Source organism: Nestor notabilis, unplaced genomic scaffold (assembly GCF_000696875.1).
Source record: "Nestor notabilis isolate BGI_N333 unplaced genomic scaffold, ASM69687v1 scaffold3506, whole genome shotgun sequence".
In the NCBI taxonomy this organism is placed as follows: domain Eukaryota; kingdom Metazoa; phylum Chordata; class Aves; order Psittaciformes; family Psittacidae; genus Nestor; species Nestor notabilis.
In genome coordinates this window covers 18,230-39,477 of record NW_009932186.1, presented here as the reverse complement: position 1 = coordinate 39,477, position 21,248 = coordinate 18,230, and the positions used below count along the sequence as shown (strand labels likewise).

At 39.7% G+C, this 21,248-nt stretch overlaps 1 protein-coding gene across 1 annotated transcript in view; it reads right to left on the bottom strand.

The window, feature by feature from the left end:
* Nucleotides 1-21,248, bottom strand: part of ATP10A (ATPase, class V, type 10A) — a 70,314-nt gene that overhangs the window by 46,172 nt on the left and 2,894 nt on the right. The window contains exon 3 of the mRNA XM_010016238.1: nt 7,134-7,219. Within this exon, the coding sequence (XP_010014540.1) occupies nt 7,134-7,219 (86 nt within the window). The remainder of the gene's footprint in view (nt 1-7,133; nt 7,220-21,248) is intronic.

The following is a 21,248-nucleotide window of genomic DNA, read 5'->3' as shown; positions in this document are numbered from 1 at the left end:
CCTGCTGACTAGCTCCAAAACACAGCAGAAAAATAGAACAGTGATCTTTCCATTACAGTATACTGTCTGCTGTGTATGGACTGACTCAAATTCAGCTGACAGAGAAATACAGAAAATAGCCTTATGAGAATTAACAGTCACCAGGGAAATGCTAAACAGTAACAACAACAATTAAAAATAGCATTAGAATATTTTATTAGGTAAAAACACAAACCAAATAATAATTTCAGACTTTTTCTAAATGAGTAAAATTTAATCAACTGCAGTATCCCAGTGCTTCAGAGAAGACTAAAGCACAGTCTGAAACGTTTAAATGTTCTGCCTTCATTTTCAGAGCATCAAAACCATCACACCTCCAAAGTCTAAAAAATGGACTGCAGTAAAAAATAGTAAAGCTGAGATTTTAAGAGAAATCCTGGAAAAGCACATGTGCTATACCGAAATAAACAGTGTGCCATTATGGTGTTGAATTCTATGGCTACCTGGATTCGAACATTTAAAATCCTGTGTCTCCCAAAATGTGCTAACTGACTTAAAATTGTATCTTTTATAAGGTGGAATTCTTTCTATTTGCTTTCTGTTTTTTAAGCCTTCACACCTGGAATATATCTTTATGTTTTTCTCTGGTTGTTAGAATCTTTTCTTTTTCTACATGAGTACCAAAATTCTACAGTTAGCACATGCTTCTAAGATCTCAGGCCTGAAGAATTATATCAAAAATCATGATATCTACAAGAAGAAAAGGTTCACATTGGTGAATTCTTTGTACCAGTCTAGTAGGACCACTTGCAGATGATGCTTTTATGCTGGTTATGCTACGGAGCCTCTAGTCAATGCTCTTAGTGACTAGAATACACCCATGAATAATACATATACACATTCATATATATGGTATATATACAGCCACGTATAAACAGTGCTTTATAATTCATGATAATGTATTACACTCACTCCCTGCTCAAAAATACAATTAAAAGCACTGGTGTTTCAACAGGTATGCTCAGCTTTTCACTGCAAGGATGGAGAAAAAGCTGTGGGTTTGACAGCTGAAGTAGCTGCAGCAGTGATAACATCTGACTAGAAACCGGAAATAAATGGAGAAGGAAGTAAGTAGATAACATCAAGTTTGCTATTCTCATACAAAAATGAAGGCTTTTTTTCACCAGGAGAGAACTTCTCCTGCTCAGCCCATCCCTCCCTGCTAGCCTCAGATACAAGAGCAGAGGTTTTGCTCCTGTTCTCTTCAACAAATCTTTGTAACTCACTGCCTCACTGTTTTCCAAAGGAGCTCCAAACACTAGGAGCTGCCTAACAGCCCTCTTTGCCGTGTGTCAACAGGTGCAAGCACTGATTGCCAGCTGGAGAATTACCCACATTTGGCTGGGTTTAAACGATGGGAAATAAGTTCTTAATGATTCTATACTGTAGAAATTATACTACTACCAAGATTCTGCCATTCCTCTGTTTTTTAAGGCTGAATTCTACTTTAGCCTTTGTCATAAATCATGAGGATGTCTCTGTGAATTTCCAATAAAGTCTCTAATTGATAATTATGATTCCTGTTAACAAATGGGACTTTTTAAAGATAAACCTACTTAAGAAGCAATTGCTCTGGATTATGATTTTATAGCCTTCATCAGTTCTTTACACTTCACAGTAACACTGGACTGTGACAAGTATATTGCATATGGCAATCTTTATATACAATTACTTGTGTATTTGTTCTATACAATTATATATTTTTTCTAGTAATCTTAGCTTATACACTATAACTATGTGTATAGTAATGTAAGTATGTCTACAGTAATTTCTCACCACCTACTGACCAATGCCCAGCCTGACTTGAGCTGTGATTGGTCCCTTCCAGGTGACTCCCCCCAGTTTATATACTGAGTATGATGTGCTGTGGTATGGAATACCCCTTTGACTAGTTTGGGTCAGGTGTCCTGTCTCTGCTTCCTCCCTGCTTCTTGTGCCCCTCCTCCCTGGCAGAGCATGAGAGCCTGAAAAGTCCTTGATCAGAGTAAGTGCTACTGAGCAGTATCTGGAACACTGGTGTGTTATCACCATTATTCTCAGAGGAAAGCCAAAACTCAGCACTGTACCAGCTAGTAGGAAGAAAAATAACTCTGTCCCAGGTGAAACCAGGACAAGTATGTGTACAGTAATTTAAGCATGCCTATAACCTTAGCTTATACAACTGCTCAAAAGCAATGGTACAGCATTTGAAGTTAAGATCCCAGTCTACTGACCTCACCCAGAGGCTGAGCCTTCTCACTACAACTCATCCTTACTTGCGTTTGGTACAGGTTTTTACTATTCCATATCCAAATGAAGTCAGCCAACTCACCTGTTGCTTACCAGACCTTTAGAAAACATGTATGGAATCAAGATCTGGGAGATAGAAGCTAGTAGGGGTATTGGGGGAAACTCACTGTTTCCTTCTTGTCTATACTCACTCCCAGTGATTCACTAACATACATATAAGGCAATTGGACATTGATGATAAAAGAAAAAATTACAGACATAAAGATGTGGATGAAAAAATAATGATAGTCATTATGAGTTAGATAAAACTGCTCTTTTTTATAACAAACCTGCCCAGGCTGTAACTTTATACCTGGGTTCAGAGATGGCCAAGATCCCAATTGTAGCCTTGCAGAGCTAAAAACCTTAAGCTTGTTGCAGAGGCTGAACAGTCTGGTTTTCCCCTTTCGGGATTTAGGCCAGTATAACCTTGGAGGCAAAGAAGGAAAGCTTTCCCTGTCAGGATTTAAGAAGTGGCCAGCTGAAGCAACTCAGACACCTGAACATGAAGGCTAGTCTGTGAGGAAATGCACTGTGCATTGCTTTTTCTCTGTAGGTTCTCACATGGATGACATCTCTCACATGGATGACACCGCAAATATGCAGTATCTAAACACCTAAAATACACAAGCACCATGAATTAGGAGAAATGGGCAGACCAGATGCAGTTAGATACTACTTCTCTACAGCTCTCTGAAAGCATTTGTGTAGAAATAAGCCTCCTAATTTAATACAGCAATACAGAAATAAGTCCAATGGTAGCTCACTTCTACCTTCTACTGTATTTTTACTTGTTATGTGTTTACCAGCATTAAAGAACAAAGTGATGTATCAAAACTGTATTCAAAAGAGAGCATTTTCTTTCAGTCTCTGGTTTCTCAAGTGTCTTACAAAGCAAATGGTAGAGCTAGCATTACTTTCCAAGGCTTAACACTCCCACAGGAAATATTCAACTATCTTAAACATAGCCACAGTGCACTTCAGTCAGAATCTTTCTGACTCTCAATTCTGATGAAGCTGGTTGGGGCTTTGGTTTTTTGTTTGTTTGTGGGTTTTTTGTGTTTGTTTTGGGTTTTTTCCCAGCAGAGGTGGTATCACTATAACACATCAAAGAGACATCACTGTATAGATTTATACATTTTTTTCCCTTAAAGAGTTGTAACATGATTTTATACTAATTTGGGTTTGCTATCTTATGACAAGCTTTGAAATATAAATACACACATGTATTTGTATTATTATTATAACAGTTCCTTGCTATACTTATTTTGGTATGATCAGATAAAGTTTTCTGTTCTTGTCTAATAATATAATTTTTACTTTCAGAGAAAAGCTGAAAATCCAGAATGCCAACTCCTCCTCCTCCTTTTCCCTTTCCCATATATACACAAAAAGCAAGAAACAAGTTTTTAAAAGTGATTTTATTTTTGGAACCTGGCATGGGATTTTTGAAAGTATGCCATGCATACTGTACGTAATCTGGCTCGACCCATACAGGCAGGGGGCAGGATACGTTTTATTCTATTCTTTTTACACAGGAGACTTCTTGAAGGGGAAATAAAAATGAGGATATCTGAGGTTGCAGAAATTGCAAAATGGCATTAAAGCAAGCAGCTGAATAGAACTAGTAGTCTGCCTGTCCATCTGCACACCCAGAGTGTGTTCAATGCAGATTGTGCCAATATAACTGAAGAAGTCATGCATATGTAGTAATGTGCATGCTACACTCTTGCAGATACAGGTTAGGGCCAGGCTCATCTCAGTGCATTTTGAAATATAAAGAGCTCCTTTGGTTCTAATGGCTGTGCTGACAAATTTTCAGGGAATAGAAATTTTTGTATGGGTGTGTGTGGTAAACATGTAAAAATTCTGTTCTCCAGAGTTAGTCTGAAGTGGGATCATTATAGGTAACCAAAGTAGCACAGGCAGACCAGGGTAAAAGGAGACATGATAACAAAAAAAATCATAAAAATAGCAAATGAAAACAAAAATAGTTTTAATCAAACCTGGAAACCTAAAAAGTGGTCAGAACTTCAAGCAAACTTCAAAAGTAGTGTCTCAGCACACCTTTTACATACGAATTTCTTGAAAGTTTATTATTTCATAGCATCCCTATTAAAGTATCTCAGGAACATTTCAGTTGAGCTGTTATCAGCTGGGAGCTATCTGAACCTTTCTTTCAAGCAGTGAGTACTGGTAAGATTTTTGGACAAGAGTTAAGATTTGAGTTTGATGCAGTAATGACATGTTTCAATTCAGATGTGTTACTATTCATTTTACTGATGTATGATTTGAAACAGACCCATGATACTAATCAAAGAAATCTAAAAAGAGGGGAAGAAAAAGCCTTCTCCCATGATAAATTAGGAAACTAAGAGTTTTTTTATTGAGGAGCTGGTCAGCATTCTACTTCAAACGCCCTGTGATACTTTAGATGTAGATCTCTTGCAGCATAACTAATGAGGCCTGGAAATCACCTGATGCTTTCTGCCAGATTCAAAACCGATGTCTTGGCTTTTTGCTGTGTCAAAACATATTCTTATCACATGTGAAACATTAAAATATAACACAGATTAAATAGAATCAATATTGAACAACAGTTTTCAAAAAGATGCTACCATGTTTTCTGCTACATAATTCAAATGGTTCTGCAACTTAGAAGCTACAGTAGTTTTCTACATGGACTGCCAGAATCACAGTATCACAGAATGGTTTGAGTTGGAAGAAACCTTAAAGAGCATCTAGTTCCAACCTTTCACTAGACCAGATTGCTCAAAGCCCCATTCAACCTGGTCTTGAACACTGCCAGGGATGGGGCAACCACAGCTTCTCTGGGGAACCTGTGCCAGCATCTCACCACCCTCACAGGGAAGAATTTTTCCCTAATATCAAATCTAAATCTCACCTCTTTCAGTTTAAAGCCATTCCCCCTCGTCCTGTGACTACATGCCTTTGTAAAAACCTCCTCTCCGGATTTCTTGTAGGCGCCCTTTAGGCATTGGAAGACTGCTACAAGGCAAGCCTGAGCCTTGTCTTTTCCAGGCTGAAAAAGCCCAGCTCTCCCAGCCTGTAATCATAGAATAGGTGCTCCATCCCTCTGACCATTTTTGTGGCCCTCTTCTGGACCCACTCCAACAGGTCCATGTCCCTCTTGTATTGCGGGCCCCAGAGCTGAACACAGTACTGCAGGTGGGGTCTCTTGAAAGCAGCAGAGTAGAGGGGCAGAAGCCCCCTCCCTCAACCTGCTGGTCACACTGCTTCTGATGTATCCCAGAACACAGTTGGCTTTCTGGGCTGCGAGCGCACACTGCCTGCTCATGTTGAGCTTCTTGTCAACCAACACCCCCAAGTCCTCAGGGCTGCTCTCAATCCATTCTCCACCCAGCCTGTTGCTGTGCTTGGGATTGCCCTGACCCAGGAGCAGGACCTTGCACTTGGCCATGTTGAACTTCATGAGGTTAGTACTGTCCCACCTCTCGAGCATGTCAAGGTCATTCCAGATGGCATCCCTTCCCTCCAGTACATAAGTAAATATATAATAAAAGAAAAATTTATGCATATCTTCTACAGTATTCAACCTCTGCTCAGTATTTTGGAAACTAAGATTCACACACATGAAGTTTGCTAGAAAAGCTGCCAAAAATTTCATTTCCATATCTGGAAACGTAATTTCTGCAGTAGGGTAGGCTCTCTATTAATGTAGACAGTTACACACCCTCATGCAGTAATGTCTAATACTAAACTTTTATCTTTACATGAACTGTAGGGCTTTGTGCTGCTAAATAAAGGAACACATTTTCCCACACTACAACTTGATGCAGTTTCAAAAAACCTGTCCTGATTTAACCAGTTGACAGTACATCCTACACAATCTGTGACATCTGAGAGTAGTAACTGAGGTGGTAAACAACATCACTATAAAAAACTCCTCAAGGTCCAGCAATCTACCTTGTACCATTTACGCAATTCAATACCGCTTATCATTCCTAATCAAAACAGGTGATAAATCATTGTATTCTAAACAGAATTAGTGTCTGTTTAACTCTCTTCATTAAAATTGAGACAAAAATTAAATACCCTAGGCTTTCACTCTCCACAGTTACAGACTTTAGAAAACTAAGTCATGCAAGAGTGCATCTCCTAAGTCACCACTATCAGCATTCATACACACTGCAGTCCTGGCTATGTTAGAAGCAAAGTGCTTTGCACATACTAAAACATTTGCTTCTGAGCAGGACTGATTGGCCAGAGGTGAGCACCCTGTTAATGCAGTTCTGTTTGTTTAGAATTAAGCCATAGATGATTCTACTAGCACACCCATTTTGAGAGCCAACTGTTTTTTGTCTGCACGAGAGGAAAGGAATTCTGCCATAGCTGGAGAAATACTAATTTTACCTTTGATTTTCCTCAATGACAGACATTAAAAGAAACATCAAACAGACCCATCTTCCTAAAAGTAGTGTGCAAAAGATTGTGTTTGTTTGCTGGCTCTCTTAGACTGGTTTTCTATTTCCTCCCATTTCCAGATGGGCTTTTTTTGATCCATAGAAGGAAGGAAAGGGAGAAGCATGTTTGTAACTACACTGCTTCATGCATTAATTTCTGGAGTGTAAACTGATCAAAGCTGACAACTACATGCATCCTAAGGAATGAAAACGTGAGGCTCCCATCCATTCTCAAGTGAGGATCCTCTAAAAAAGCCTTAAATATGCAGCCCTATTTAGATGTGATGATGATGCAACACAGCCCACAACAAACCAGCATTTATTTTATTCTATATTAGAGAAAAGGAGCGTGTACTGAATGATATTATATGAAATACTCACATGTAACCTCGAAACCTACTTAAGTCATTGTTTGGCTTCTCACATTCAATGACACTGGTGAACTTCAAGGGGTCAAATTCTGAGTCCTGGAATAATAAAAGTGTTAATTACTTAGGGCAAAGACTTGCAAATTATAGCCAAAATCACTTTATTTTCTAGCTTTCATAATATATTAAAGTCCTTTTTTTTTTTTTCCCCAAAGCAATCAAATGAATGACACTGATTACTGGCACTGAAAATCAAAGGGACCTCATTGCCAAAATTCCTTAGATGTCTTCCAAAATCTCCCTTACAAGTATGACTTTTTTGTTCTGCATGTGGAAGAATGTGAGTTTCTAAAAGTGTTAGATACAAGATGCCAAGGCCAGAAGTCACATAGTTTTGGTCTGGAGTGGAAAAACGAAATTTATCTTGAAAGGCTCAAACTATTCAATAGTATCGACATACTCCATGTTCAGTGGAGCTACTGGAAATCTAAGACAATGCAAGTCAATATACTGCCAATTATGAAAAAGCTAATGTGAGCTTTTGAAATACTAGAAGACTTCTTAATTGCTTTATGCTAACAAAGATGAATTAATCTACAACAGCAAATTACACACATATAGCAGAATAACTTTTTCCTAATTAACACATAAAAACCTTCTTGATTCTCTAGCTCATTAGCCTGAATTTGGTATTTCTGCTGACTATTTAAGTTTACCTGTAGTTAGCACGTTGTTGTGTCTTAGGAAAAACATCCTCACACAGCATAATTACTTGATTTTGTCAAATAAAAATCAAGGTTCTCCCTTCTTTACCAGACCAAACAAACTACACAATGAAATCAGAGATAGTCAGTCCTGGTGCTGCTGAGAAGGCTGTTTGTCTCCATCAGCGAGGACCACCTTTAGAAAGTTGCTTTGCACACCACTTGAAAGAACCAATTATGAATTACCATATTATAAGCTTTCCACAATGGTAACACTGAAAATGTTATGTTTTATAATGGTTTTGCTGAGCAGCTGCAGACCCCATCCACTACTGTTTAGAACACATTATGAGAACAGCTAATGTAGAATCAGTAACCAAAGGACAGACACAATCTTATTGCCAGCTCCTCTGAAACAGGTGCCTTTTTTTGATATTGACTCTATTCAGATTGGAAAGCAACTAGTTTCTAAATAAAAAGAAACTAGAGGATATGTCAGCATCACCATCAATGCCCTCTGTCATTTTTCTGCCAGTCACACCTGGAAGACAGATAGACTTACAGTATATAGCAGACAATTCAAACAACCCATGCCTGACACTTTTGGAAATCTTTCCTGCATTTTCAAGAAACAAGAGATGATAAAGAGAACTGTGAAGATAGGCTGTCACTTAGAGACAGCTACAGCCCACTGGAGGAAAGAATCACATTTACATGCAGAATTCAGCTTGTAAACAAGGCAGGAAAGGGGAAGAGTAAAAATAAAGGACATCTCTGACAAAGAAGATTGCTATGCTGAGAATCAGGATCCTAAATTATGTCAAAGTTGGCAGTCAAATACCTCATACTTAGCAAGAAATCCGCATGGTCTTCACAGCACCAAATACTGTTGGTAATTAAGGTCATTAGGTATTTCTCATGGTCAACCTAAAAATTCTTTACGTGTCTGAAGTTTGATGCTGAGAATGCTTGGAAGTACCTAGTTATACAGGGGAGGCTAAGATATCATTATGCTTTAGAATGGGGCAGATACTGTAAAGCCACACATTTACTCTGTTTGACCCTCATTCCTCAGCTGCTCACTTCAGACAGGCACAGACACCAGCAGTGACAAGGAAAGAATCACTGGCTAGAGCAGACATCATGAAGTTTTCAGGCCTTGACACGTGAAATCTGTTACTACAACTCCTAAACTGTACACACTCTGCCTGCATGCTTGCCTCCAGCAGTTGGAAGCTCACGTTACAGAGACCTTACACTAGCAGCCAGTGCTACCTGGCAGCTGGCTTGGAGCTTGTTAGAGAAGGTGAAGTTCTCCCAAGTCACTCCAAATCTTGTTGTGCTGGGAAAGCCTGTGCTGTCTATGTAACACCTGATCTGCTGCCACAGAACATCATGTTTTCCTTCCTTGCCCTGGTATGTTCCTTGGCAGGAAAAAAAGAAAAAAAAGAGTACAGGAAAAATAACCTACAACATTGTTCAAGGTGTTTCAATAATATACTGTCTGCCTAAGGCTTGTGTTACAGAAGAGTCACCACTGTAGCTTAAATTGCATTTGTAAATTGGAGGGAAAACTATATATAATAGAGTTTATTTAGCACAAATTTTTATTCAGTGGTCTTAAAAAAGAAAAGGAAGAAATCTGAACATCTTTGATGAATACCCTTGAGGGAATCCTGGAGACACCTAATAATAAAACCCAATGTAATCAAATGCAGGTTTTCTGCGGCTGCTGAACTCAGCAGAGAGAGCATGGTTTCAGTGCTGTATAGACATATTAACTTCTAGAGCACAGACATATTAACTTCTAGAGCAATTGGAAGTTTGCAGACTGAATTCCCTTTCTGCTAACAAAGCCTGCCAGTAAAGCCAGCAACTTTACAAATAAGAAGAAAAAACTACTTAGAATCTAGAACTAAAGTCTTCACAGAAAAGAAAGATCTTGTCAAGATCAGAGAGGACTAAGCTTACCTGACTTTCCCATAGCTATCGTGCAACACAGTCTTTCTCCCTCCTTTGTTGGATTCTTTTCATTCATGACTCAGTTTTGGAACTAAAAGTCCTTTATCATTAAATCTAACTGCCTGTGTATTTGTGTTCTGTTACAATTAACTTGAAATATGTGATTAAGATCGCTAACCAGATAATAACTGGGAGGAGAGAAAATCCAATTAAAATAGTAGTTTACGTAACGAAACAAAGCTATCTGCTGAATTCTGACTTATGGCAAAAGCTCTTTGTTTTATTAATAAATCAAACAGCTCCATCTCTTCCCTGTGAAATGGAAGCGTAAATACACACCGTATATTACAGCTGATGACCTTTGCTGTGAAAATACCTTTTGGTAAATGAATGAACAAATAAGTTAAACACCCTGTGTGCAACTGCTTTCAGTGGTTACAAAGAAGCACAAAGGTAACATAACATTTCACAGTGATTAAAGTTTTGTTCCTTTTTATGCTGATACCCACTCTTCAGCAGCAAATGAAACATAAACTGTGATGATGTTCTCATGTATTAACAGATAAGAGAAGCTGCAGCTAGACAGAAGTTAAAGTCAAAAGTGTTACAGGGCACACATCATGATTTTTGCTGTTTTCTGGATAAAAGTCCATGAAAATAAGAAATTCTCCACCACTATCTTCAATTCTCTCACAGTGAATTTTTGCATCACTGTGAAAACACAGAAAAAAAGATGAAAAAAACCTTTGTACAGCAGTTATCTGATGTGCCTGATTTTCAGTGTCTTACTTCCCACTTAGAGAACAGGCGCACACACAGGGAATGAGAAAGTAAAACTGGTGGCATGCCTTGTCCAGTGCTGCATGGCCTAGCAAGACACCAGGAACCTGCTGCTCTGATCATCACAGCACACAATTTTCTGTGGGTAAGTCGTAACAAGGTCTTGAAAGATGTGAAACAGAGGTTTGAGCCATTTCTTCCCATATGGTTTGAGAATTTCAGAAATACCAATATAAAGAAATACATGCATAGAAACATTCAGGTATGTCCCCACATGGAGGTTGTTCATAGCCAGCATTCAGAAGCCTTCAGTAACTAAATATTAATCTTCACTCTAGTGGTAAGAATTCTTTCTTACCAATATAATTTTAAAAACAGGCCTTCCTGCATGCATGAAATGATGCACAAAATACATCGCAGAAGACCACTTTTTGCTTTCACTCTTCTTCTATTATGTCATATCAAAATAAAAAAAAAAGGAAAAAAAGAATGAGGAAAAAAAGGATGGGATTCAATTCAATAAGAAACTGACTTTCCTCAAATACCTGACTTCACATTTTGATTTTGCCAAAATAGTCTTATTTCAGTGCCTTCCTCTGAAAAAACTGTTGACTTTTTAGGAGCTCATAGGTATTTCTGAAAGATTGAAACTTGCCAAAAGGGCACACGGTGATACTTAAATTAGGCATTTTGTGTACTCAGGGATTCTGCAGAACATACTTCATTTCTTCAGGAGTCTTCTTGCTAGGAAAATGTTTAACATCCTATACATAAATACTATTTATTCCAATTTCTTAAAACTTAGGGAAATTCATTGTTACTCTAAATGCAGCAATGGAAACGCTTGTTTTCCTTATGTGAGCAGATCCAGTCAGATTGCAAAACCCTGCTAAATATTGATTCCTTCAAAGCTGAATATCAAATTAAAGTTAAATTGCAGATGTAAAAGGGTTTGTAACTAGGCTTTAACAATGCTCCACCTATTAAACGTGATGAAGAGTTTCATTTAAAACAATAACTTAGGACTGCAACAACTGGGCTGTGTTTCTGGGGGAAGCACAAATGCACACAGAAGAAAAAAGCATAATTGAAAGATTTTTTTATCACCCTCTGAAAAACTTCTATCTTTAGGATGTAAGCTGAGGCAAAGGGCTGAGGGGAAAAAAAGGGTTACAATGATTCTGCAGAGTGTGAGACCAACAGGCAGACGGTTGTAAAAATGACTGCTGTAGCTGAACCCAGGACAAGTAGCTATAGAGATCTGTCACAAAAAGAAAGGGGAGTCTGAATTTAACTCTCTCCAACACAACTTTGGAGCTTCAGCTGTAAGATCATTCTGAATGTCTATAATGAAATGCCAACCTTTCTGACTCTGCTGTCAACTTCACGAAACTGTCATAGCTCAAGAAGCAAAGCATGCTGCTCAGCCAGATGAGTTAGTCTGACAATTACAGTGTTCAAACAACATTCCCCTTCATTAAATGCATTTTGTACTGGAGATTTAACGGCCTGCTAGTGTTATAAATAATGCCTAGTTATTAAAATGTTTTCCTTTACTCATGTGCCCTACTTTAATGCTGCAGAAACTTGAGTTCAGTCCTTCCTTCTAACAGGACAGCATGAGTACCCCAGGATGCCCTTGGGTGGCAGTGACAGTTACCCACTTCTCACACTGTGTTTACTGGGTATGCTGGGGATCTTATCCAGACTTCTCCCTGCAGTACAATTGCTGGATGAGGGTTCTGGGATTTGTTTTAGCATGTATGTCTGGAGGAAACAAAAAGGGAGAAATGGAACCATGGGGACAACTTCAAGGAAATATTTAATAGGCAAAAATCTGCCTCAGCTACAAGAATAGCTCTCCAGTTTAAAAGCATTTAAGTGCACTAAGAATGCATCCTCCTAATGCATCAGTCCATCCTATCATTGCTTTATGTAGCAGTACTCTGCATTTACCATATAAAATTAATCTGACCTTTTATTAATGTGCAATTGGAATTACATACTGATTTTATGTATCCAAAGCATGCAGACTGTTTATATACTAAAAGAGTGAAACGTTTTAATGTCTAAACTGCATTAGTCTCTTTGCCAGAATTTATCTGTGCCACTAATTCACAAAAAAGGAAGGAACAGTTTGATCTATGCTATTTAGGAACTAAAGAGATTCATCTGTGCATCAGAATTTAATAGCTTTGTTTTCTACACTGACAACTACTACTGTAATTGGATTTTTTTCCCACTACTGTTTGTTTAAATGGAACAGAGATATTCAGCATTCAGAAACACTGGAACAGCTGAGCAAGCCAAATACATGTTAGGGGGCTGATCCTCCTCTGTCTGACCTATGTAAAAGTCTTCCCCTTCGTTGAAAATCATATGAGGGAAGAACACAATATCCAGCCTGCAGGAAAAATGTGTTGCTTGCAGGGCCTAGGAAGACCTCAATAATTCTGTGACAACCAGCTGAAGAAACTGCTGTTAGTCAATAACAAGACAAAAGCACGAAAAAAAAAAAAAGTCAACAACGCTGAAAATATGCACATGAAAGTTCTGTTGTACCCCCTAGGAATAATGGCCATCCTTAGCAAAACACTGAAAATTACAGTGGTGTGAATGAATTTATTCATGGACTATAGCAGCATTGAAAAATGCCAAGGGAACAGAATATGTCAAGGTTGAAATATGGACCCAGACCTTGACAATTAAGAAAGTAGTATCTGCCTGTTTCAAAAGTCAGCCACTGAAACAAATGAATGGGTTCATAGTCTGTAATAACCAACCTCAGCATCAGCTCAGGGCTTCAACTACACCACAGACCCAAGTCTCTCAAGAGCTTTTAAAACTCCGTGTACAACCTGCACTGCTCCTCCCCAGGCTCTTCACTTCGTGTTCACATACACTCAGTGGGATGGAACCCTCTCCACTTTCCAGTACTTTCCCTTTTCTGGAGAGATTTCTAGCAATATTTCTGCTGCATTTCATAACTGCTGGAAGAAAACTTCACTTGATTAGTGGCAAATACATTGCACAGTCATTTTAATTCAGTAGCACAATAGCTCAGGTCAGCTTCTGAATATACCTTGGCCTATTCCTGCTCTAGCCTGGGCTGCTGGCCAGTCTGCCTTCCTGTGGGATGAAGTTCTGCCAGAAGAAATGGGAATGGGAAGGACTAAGACATTTCAACCAGAAGAGAGAAATGCCAAGCAACACTCTTGCATCATTCCACAAATAAAAACCAGAACATAAAGAGTCCTGACAGAAGAGAGAGTGGCTGGTAATGAAGGGGTTTTCTTATGAATGGTAAAACCTAACAGTAGCAGTGGTAATGTCAGGATGCAGTTAAACACACGAAAGCTTGGTAAGCACATCTCAACCCGAAGACAGAGAATCTGGATAAAAGTAGCTTTCGCTTGCAAGGCATTATGCTTAAGAAACGTTTCTACGATGTGAGGGAAACCTGCTACATACAGCAACTGCCCAAGGAACTCCAGCCCCTGCCAGCTGCAGGAGAGCACAGAGGGAAAGAAGCAGTCCTAATGAAAAGACGCTTTTTATCCCAAATATTACAGGGAAGCATTTGTATAAGCAATACCACAGACCTGTCAGCCTTTCCACAAGCATCTCCAGTGTGAGAAGGCTGTATGACCAAATAAAACCTCCCCAAGCTGGACACTGGCATGCCGTCTTCACTTGGAATTGTATCTTGTATCAACATGCACCATCACATGCCTGCCCTAATAATGCTCTTGAGGCAAACACAGCACTCAGAGTGCACTTTCTATGCTTAACCTCAGATGTTTCTGTATTTCCCTCATAGCCCTGTGGAGATGGTGGAAGGGCAGATCTGAAGATTAACTCAGTATATGGGTGGCATGGTTGTGGTTGCCATGGAGGATTTTGGGATGGCTGCTGAACACTTCGGCTAAGAGCTTCACTTTCCAGTCTATCTATTCTCATCTACTACCTAATTTACTGAGTAACTGAATAAGTTCAATTTGAATCAACATGCTAAAGGCTCCAGCAGCAAAGTGAAAAACACCTTTTCAAAAACTCAAGGAATTCAAGGCTGATTTTTTCCAGACACCAGCTGATTGCATAAATCTTATGAAAAGAAATTCAAAATGGCCTTGTCAGTTCTAAAACTGGGCAGCAGAGCTGGGAAATGAGCTGAGGGGGATGAACATGTATTGCTGTGTAGGGATTGAGGTTTCTTCCATGCCATTATCAGTTACCTACCTGAACCAAAGATTCCAGAGCAGCACCAGGAGATACTCCATTGCTTTTTGTTTCTTTGTTTGTTGCTTTTTTGTTTATCCCTTCCTGTTACACTGCAGCAGCCTTTAAGTCAGATCCCTGTGATCTCAGCCATACAGGCCACATTGCTGTACAGGTATGTAAGTAGCCTCAGCCATCTGAGGTATGGCTTGAATCTGGCATTTAATCAAGTCAGGCCAAAAATATAATAAGAAAACAGGCTTGGAAAAGTTAGGGAGAGGCTAGTAAATGCTTATGAAAACTTATACGCACTTTCTAACCATGCTGTATGTTAAACCTCTAATTCTCTTTCTCTTAGAAGCCAAAAGGCTGAGTGTTCCCTGCTTTGATGTAAACCAGTCCATTAGTGTCTCATTAAGAAAGCTGAATTAGTGTATGAGCACTAATGTCTATAAATCTCCATGTACTACTGATGTTTTTAATTCAAACCAAAACGGAAGCACAAGCACTATAGTTCCGTGTGGAGAACAGTTTCTTCTCCAGTCACGTACCTACAGGACACTCACAGCTTGCTTTCTCACAGGCACACACACATATGTAGTGTCTGACCATCAGACGTATGAACCTGAGTATAACCGCATTAATGGAAATTTTCATGAGTTTACTGAAACAACCATTTTGAGACATAGATAAGGTCAACCACTTCCCATGTAAGAACATTCTAATGCAAATTTTTGTTGTCCTTCATGGCCTTATTAGTACTAAAATGTGTAGAAGACTTGGAAGGTAGCAGGTGGCGAAAACAGAAGTGGGATGAGGGTTCACATCCCTGATGCTGAGATAAAATACAGGAGGAGTTCCTCATTTTGCTGCTCTGCCATATTGGCAGAAAAGCAGACCCCTTCTCTACCTCAGTGTTTCCAGAGGAAAGTGAGACCATACCATCACAGCTGGGGTGACACATGGCTTAATATTGTGAACCCTCCTGCTCTGGAAAAGAAGACCTTTCCATCCTTTCCAAACTACTGATACTGCCAACTGGGGTTGTGGTATGAGAGACAAGTGTAGCATGACATATTCCCAGCTCAAAAATCCTGGCCCTAAAATCAAGAGTTCTCAATGTTATATTACAAAATCTAATTTCTAAAAACAGATATTACAGGTATTTCCTGTTCCCAGCTGACAGGCAGGCCGATGTATGCCTCAGGAATAAACAATTCCAGAAGTAAACTTTTGTTCAGTAAAACTGAATTAGGCTAGGAGATGAGAAAAGTAATAAAAAAAAAAAAAAGGAAATTCTCTTCTTGTTTTAAATGTAAATGTTTACTTTTCTGTCACTAGAAAGCAATAGAGCATTTTATTTTCTATATGGACCTGCAATGCTCTCTTGTTTTCTAATGCTTTTTCATAGAAACAGCAGAAGTGAGAGAAGCTCAACTATCAATATAGAGAATGAAATGTCCCACCTCTCTAGAGGGCAGATGCAGCACAAGCACTGGCATAATACATTTTCTTACATGGATCTACCACTGTTCCACTAGTGCTGGAAATATTACCCTAGGGATGGGAGGTCCTTCATGACCAAGACATTCAAACTTAGATTCATCAACTTAGTCCCTTTAACCTATACTAAAACACAAAACCGAACAGCCAACGACAATGGTAAAAGTCAACTATTCAGCACTCTTCAGAAATGGATTTTTTGTCTGTCATTTCCCCCTCTGCCCCATTGCTTAGATTAAGATATGCAAAATTTTGTCTTACAGTTGTTCAAATTTTTTGTCCCTCTAATGAAGCTTGCTCGACAGTCAAACTTGTGGCCTGGACACCTGCACAATAGAAACCAGAAAGAGATGGTAACCTTGCTCAAAGCTGACCAAGGAGGAAGTGAACTATCATTCTTGAGTTTTTTATTTCCCCATACATCCTGATGTGAGACTGCTAACTATATGCCATGGTAAAACAGTAGAGCGAAAAATTGTTCTGAGCCTTCCTTTAAGGAGTTTAGCTCACACAAGAGTTTGCCACACAGTGGCCTGGTCCCTGCTCTGCACCAGACCGTTCTGCACCAGGCATTTGATTCTCTGTTAGAGAGACAGTTATTGCTTCCTCTTTAACTAGACACGTCCGCAGTTTCCAAACAAGTCATTTCTGAACACTGTACTATCCAGAAAAAGATACAATATAGGTGTAGAGCTCTTCATAGCGACTCAACCCTCATCTAAGAAACCTATTGAACATTCAATGTCTGAACTCAAAGGTCTTCACAGGGAGTGACATGCTTGCATTTTGCCCTGACAAACACGTCTTCTTACAAGACTTGTCTCGCTAACATCTTCAGCTAGACTGTAAAAACAAAAAAGATAGTTTTAATGTAATATTCCGGTAGTGCAGAAGGAAAGAACAGTGTTTTCTTTTGCTTGTTTGGTTATTTTTTTTAACTCTCTTTTCCCTCGGGGAAATCTAATTTTGGCAACATGTGTGGGATGGAGCACTAATCTGCTGTTTTAACATGTGCGTATCTGGAATTTTCGAGCCATTTTTCCTAGCCTTGTGAACCTTCCCAAAATACTTCATAAAAGAAAGACACAAGGGATGACCCCCAAAAGATGCATTCACTGTTCTTGTGGCCTGATTCTACCCTGTTAAAGCACTTACAGTCTAACCAACAGTGAGTATGCTGATGAGTTCACGCTACTTGTTTATAATCTTAAGGTCCTTTCCAACCCTAACTACTCTATGATTCTATAATAGTGTACTATTCCCACTCATTTCAGATGGGTGACAGCCTGAGGGCTATAGTAGTGAGATGAGAAGCTCCAGGGAGAGTACAGCTATGCCCATTTTTGTGTTGCTTTAGAAGACTCAATCAGACTCTTTGAGATAAGAAGCTCCTATCAGCAGGTGAGTTGAAAACTAGTCTGCCTGGGGGTTGTGCTGGTTTAACTTCAGCAGTTTTATCTAACTGGGCTACTTTAACCAATGCAGATGGCTGCATAAGAAATCTTAGCTCAGTTTAGGCTAAATCAAAAATTGAAAATTGCTTTTTTTTTTTAAAATTATTATTATTTTTTGAGGGAGAAAAACTGAATGCAAAAGAAACATCTACACTGAGATTCTGAGGCTGCCCTGCTGTGAGTTGTTCTCATGCAATTTGGATTGACCTTATATACATACCTGCCTGCAGTCACCAGCAGTCAAGCTTACAGTGCAGCCCTTCTAGACAGCAGTTTTCTCTCCTGGACCCGTTTCTGCCCACGATGCACAGGGAAAGAAAGAGATGGTGTAAATGGCTAAATGCTTGGAGCAGGGAGCAGTGGGACTGTTCCTCTAAGTCCAGCTGTACCCAGGATGCTGCCAGCACCACGCAAGAACAGTGGAAGTGGAATGAACAGTGGGCTGGAATGAAAGCTGGATCTGTCAATGCAGCCTGGCTTCCAGGCTGGGACAGATGAGCAAATGTGCTTGCATGCTCTAAGTTTATACATGTTCCAGAAGGGTTCACATACTGACTGTTGAGGAAATCAGACTGATGAGTTATTTTGGTACTAGTCTGCATGCAAATGAACCCTCCCAAACAGGCAGACACCAAATTCAGATGTGCTTCTTAGACAAAGTAAATAAGCAGCCACAGAGTCATTTGCAAGGCTTATCTAAACCTGCATAATCATGCTGGTACAAGCTTGTTTTGAACAAAGGTCTGCTCTTTGGAGAAATGAGAGGAAAAATAAAAACATGCATCCCTTAGCCCCACTAGCTCTCAGAGGGATACATGCACCTTCTCGCAGGGGATGGCAGCCGCTACGTTTAGCTTAGCTTTCAGCTGAACTGAGGCTTTCCACATAAACATCCAGGACATGGCCAGTGGTTAATAAACCACAAGCTGCTCCAGAATCCACAGTGAGTCTTTGTGGATTTTGTTAAAAGGCATACTGAGTAAAAACAGTGGAGCAAGGAAATGTAAATGTTTTTCATGAGTCTAGATTCATACTATCAAAATATCCTAAATCAAGTTTATGAAACCTGAAAGGGAGTTTTGAGCTCTCACAGCGCAAGCTGTATCTGCTTATCCACTCTCTGAAAAGTGGTTGACACAACGTCTCAGATGGATGGAAAACATTCCATAAGCAACTGTGAAGGGTGTGGTGGCACAGCAGCCTGCAGAGTAGCACAGAAAATACATTGATTCCTCCTGCCTACTGTGTCTCCTGTTAGATCCAGCATACCAGAAAAGGCTCCTGTGACTCGGCAGCAGTGAGGGTGTGTTAGAAATTAGAAGGAAACTGGTGGAATACTAAGAAACACTCGTTTTTTCCAAGAGATGCTAACACTGTTAGATCACTCACAGTGGGATTTAGCAGTGTTTTCTCCTAGCTGCACTGTCCAGAGTGTCATGCTGCAGACATGGATCTGATTCATGTTTCAGTGTGAACACAGACCACTACGCTTTTGGCTTTAAAGACAGAGCATGCAGAATTACTTCACTGACTGCTTTAAACATTTCTATCACACCCTGTCACTGTAGCAGCTGGATAACAAGACCACAGTATTTAAAGTCTCGTAGGAAAAAATGTCAAGGCCTTTGAAGAATCTGTTTCCTTTTTTCTATCTATTCACTGAGTGATTTTCTTTTTCCTTGACTATTCTGAGTGTACAACAAGGTATACATTCAAACTGGTATCTTCAGACATACAAGCCACAGATAAATATAACAGTGACCCTTCTCACAGCTTATGTATTGATAGGGTGTAGAATCACATACAGGAAGTACAGGTTTGTGTCAGACAGATCACATCCGCTAACAAACACACAAAGCTAAAAATCAGTATGTTCCCAAACTACTATAAATCACTCAGACAAATCAAAGCAGCACTAAAAAAGCAAAATTTCTGGTCACTTGCACTATAAAGGAAAACAGTTTATTGGAATTCACAAGTAGAGAGGTCCAACCCAAGCCCACAAATGCTGATCTTGGATCTTCTGAGAGTATGTTTAAGAGTAAAACAATGCCTGCAAAGCAATGGAGACCAGGATACAAAACAGCTTCTATAATTGCTTATTGCTGCTTCAAGAGGCAAGCTAAAAAGAGATCAGAATAGCACTTTTCTGAACGAAGTTTTGGAAGGAGTAAACTGTAAGACCTTTTACTCTCTGAGACTACGGATTTCACATGCTGTTAATGCTGAAGATGGACACACAGATCTTTCAGAACATGCTGGCAGAACAGCTGCCCTTCTAGAGGACAGCTGTACCCAGTGTAACAGAACTGGGCTTGCTGGTCTCTGGAGAGGGATTTTGGAGAGAGTGCTGCGGTTGCAAGAGGACTAACCAGCACACACCCCGCTTCAGTGATTCCATATTGGCAGCCAGGCTTTCTATGGCAAGCAGCTCAGCACAGACCTGTGGGACTGTAAATTGCATGGGTAGGCACAGGGCAGGGACTGAATAAGGAAAGCATAAAAGTCACACAAAACGATTGTTCCTAGCCCAATCCCCGCTCCTTTCCCATGCCCAGCAGAGTGATGGGTATATGAACAGCTATCCTTCACTGACCTGCTCCACAGGCACATGCTCAGAAGTTACCAGTTAGTTCATATAAGAAACACAGAAAGGCCAAGCTTTGTAACACAGCTTCTTTTAATACTTGTGATACTGCTACAGAGACATTATTCAAAGGCAGCTGTTGACAGCTGATATTTTAAAAAGAAGCTTCAAAAAAAATCTGTGTTTCTTGTCCTATGATAAGCCACATGACCAGTCATGTCATCCTGTAAAGGAGGTGGGGGAAGAGTTTAGCAGTGTGGGAAAAAGACGGTTAGGTCTACATAATCTATTTGTTTGTTTTCCTGCTTGAACGACAGGGCTGCAGAATGACACAGAACCAAACAGCTACGAGCATAACTGAGAGTTGTTCTGCTGAGTTCAATGGTAATATAAAAATGGAAAAGTGTTCTTGTCCAGTGCATGAACAAAATCCTATATTCACTAATCCTATAAGATTTGTGAATGAACTTTCCTGAGATTTGGTAGAAGGATGGTCAGCATTCGGTGCAAGAGAATTTTGTTCTTCCGAAGTATTTTATGAGATCTAACAATAAGCTCTCACCAGTTGTTGCCACTTAAGAGATACCCAGATAGGAACTGAACTTCACTCCAAAAAATGGGCATCACCTTGCTTATTCCATGGTATTTGGCTGTGGGCCTACTGTTCATCCAACATTTCCAAAGCAGCTCCCTCTATCCCAATGCTGAGTGTCTCTCATCAGGGCAACACCTTCGAGAACAAGTAAGATCCTATCCCTGCTAGCATGGAATGAGAAAGCTAATGCTGCTGCATGAATTAACAGTGTGGTCAGACAGGTGTTGGCCAGGACTTAAACGAGGATGGCAAGTATTCTGCTGGATAACTTGCAGGATGCTGTTACAGAGAGGGTCTGTGATGCTGCAGCTGCTGAGAACTGAGC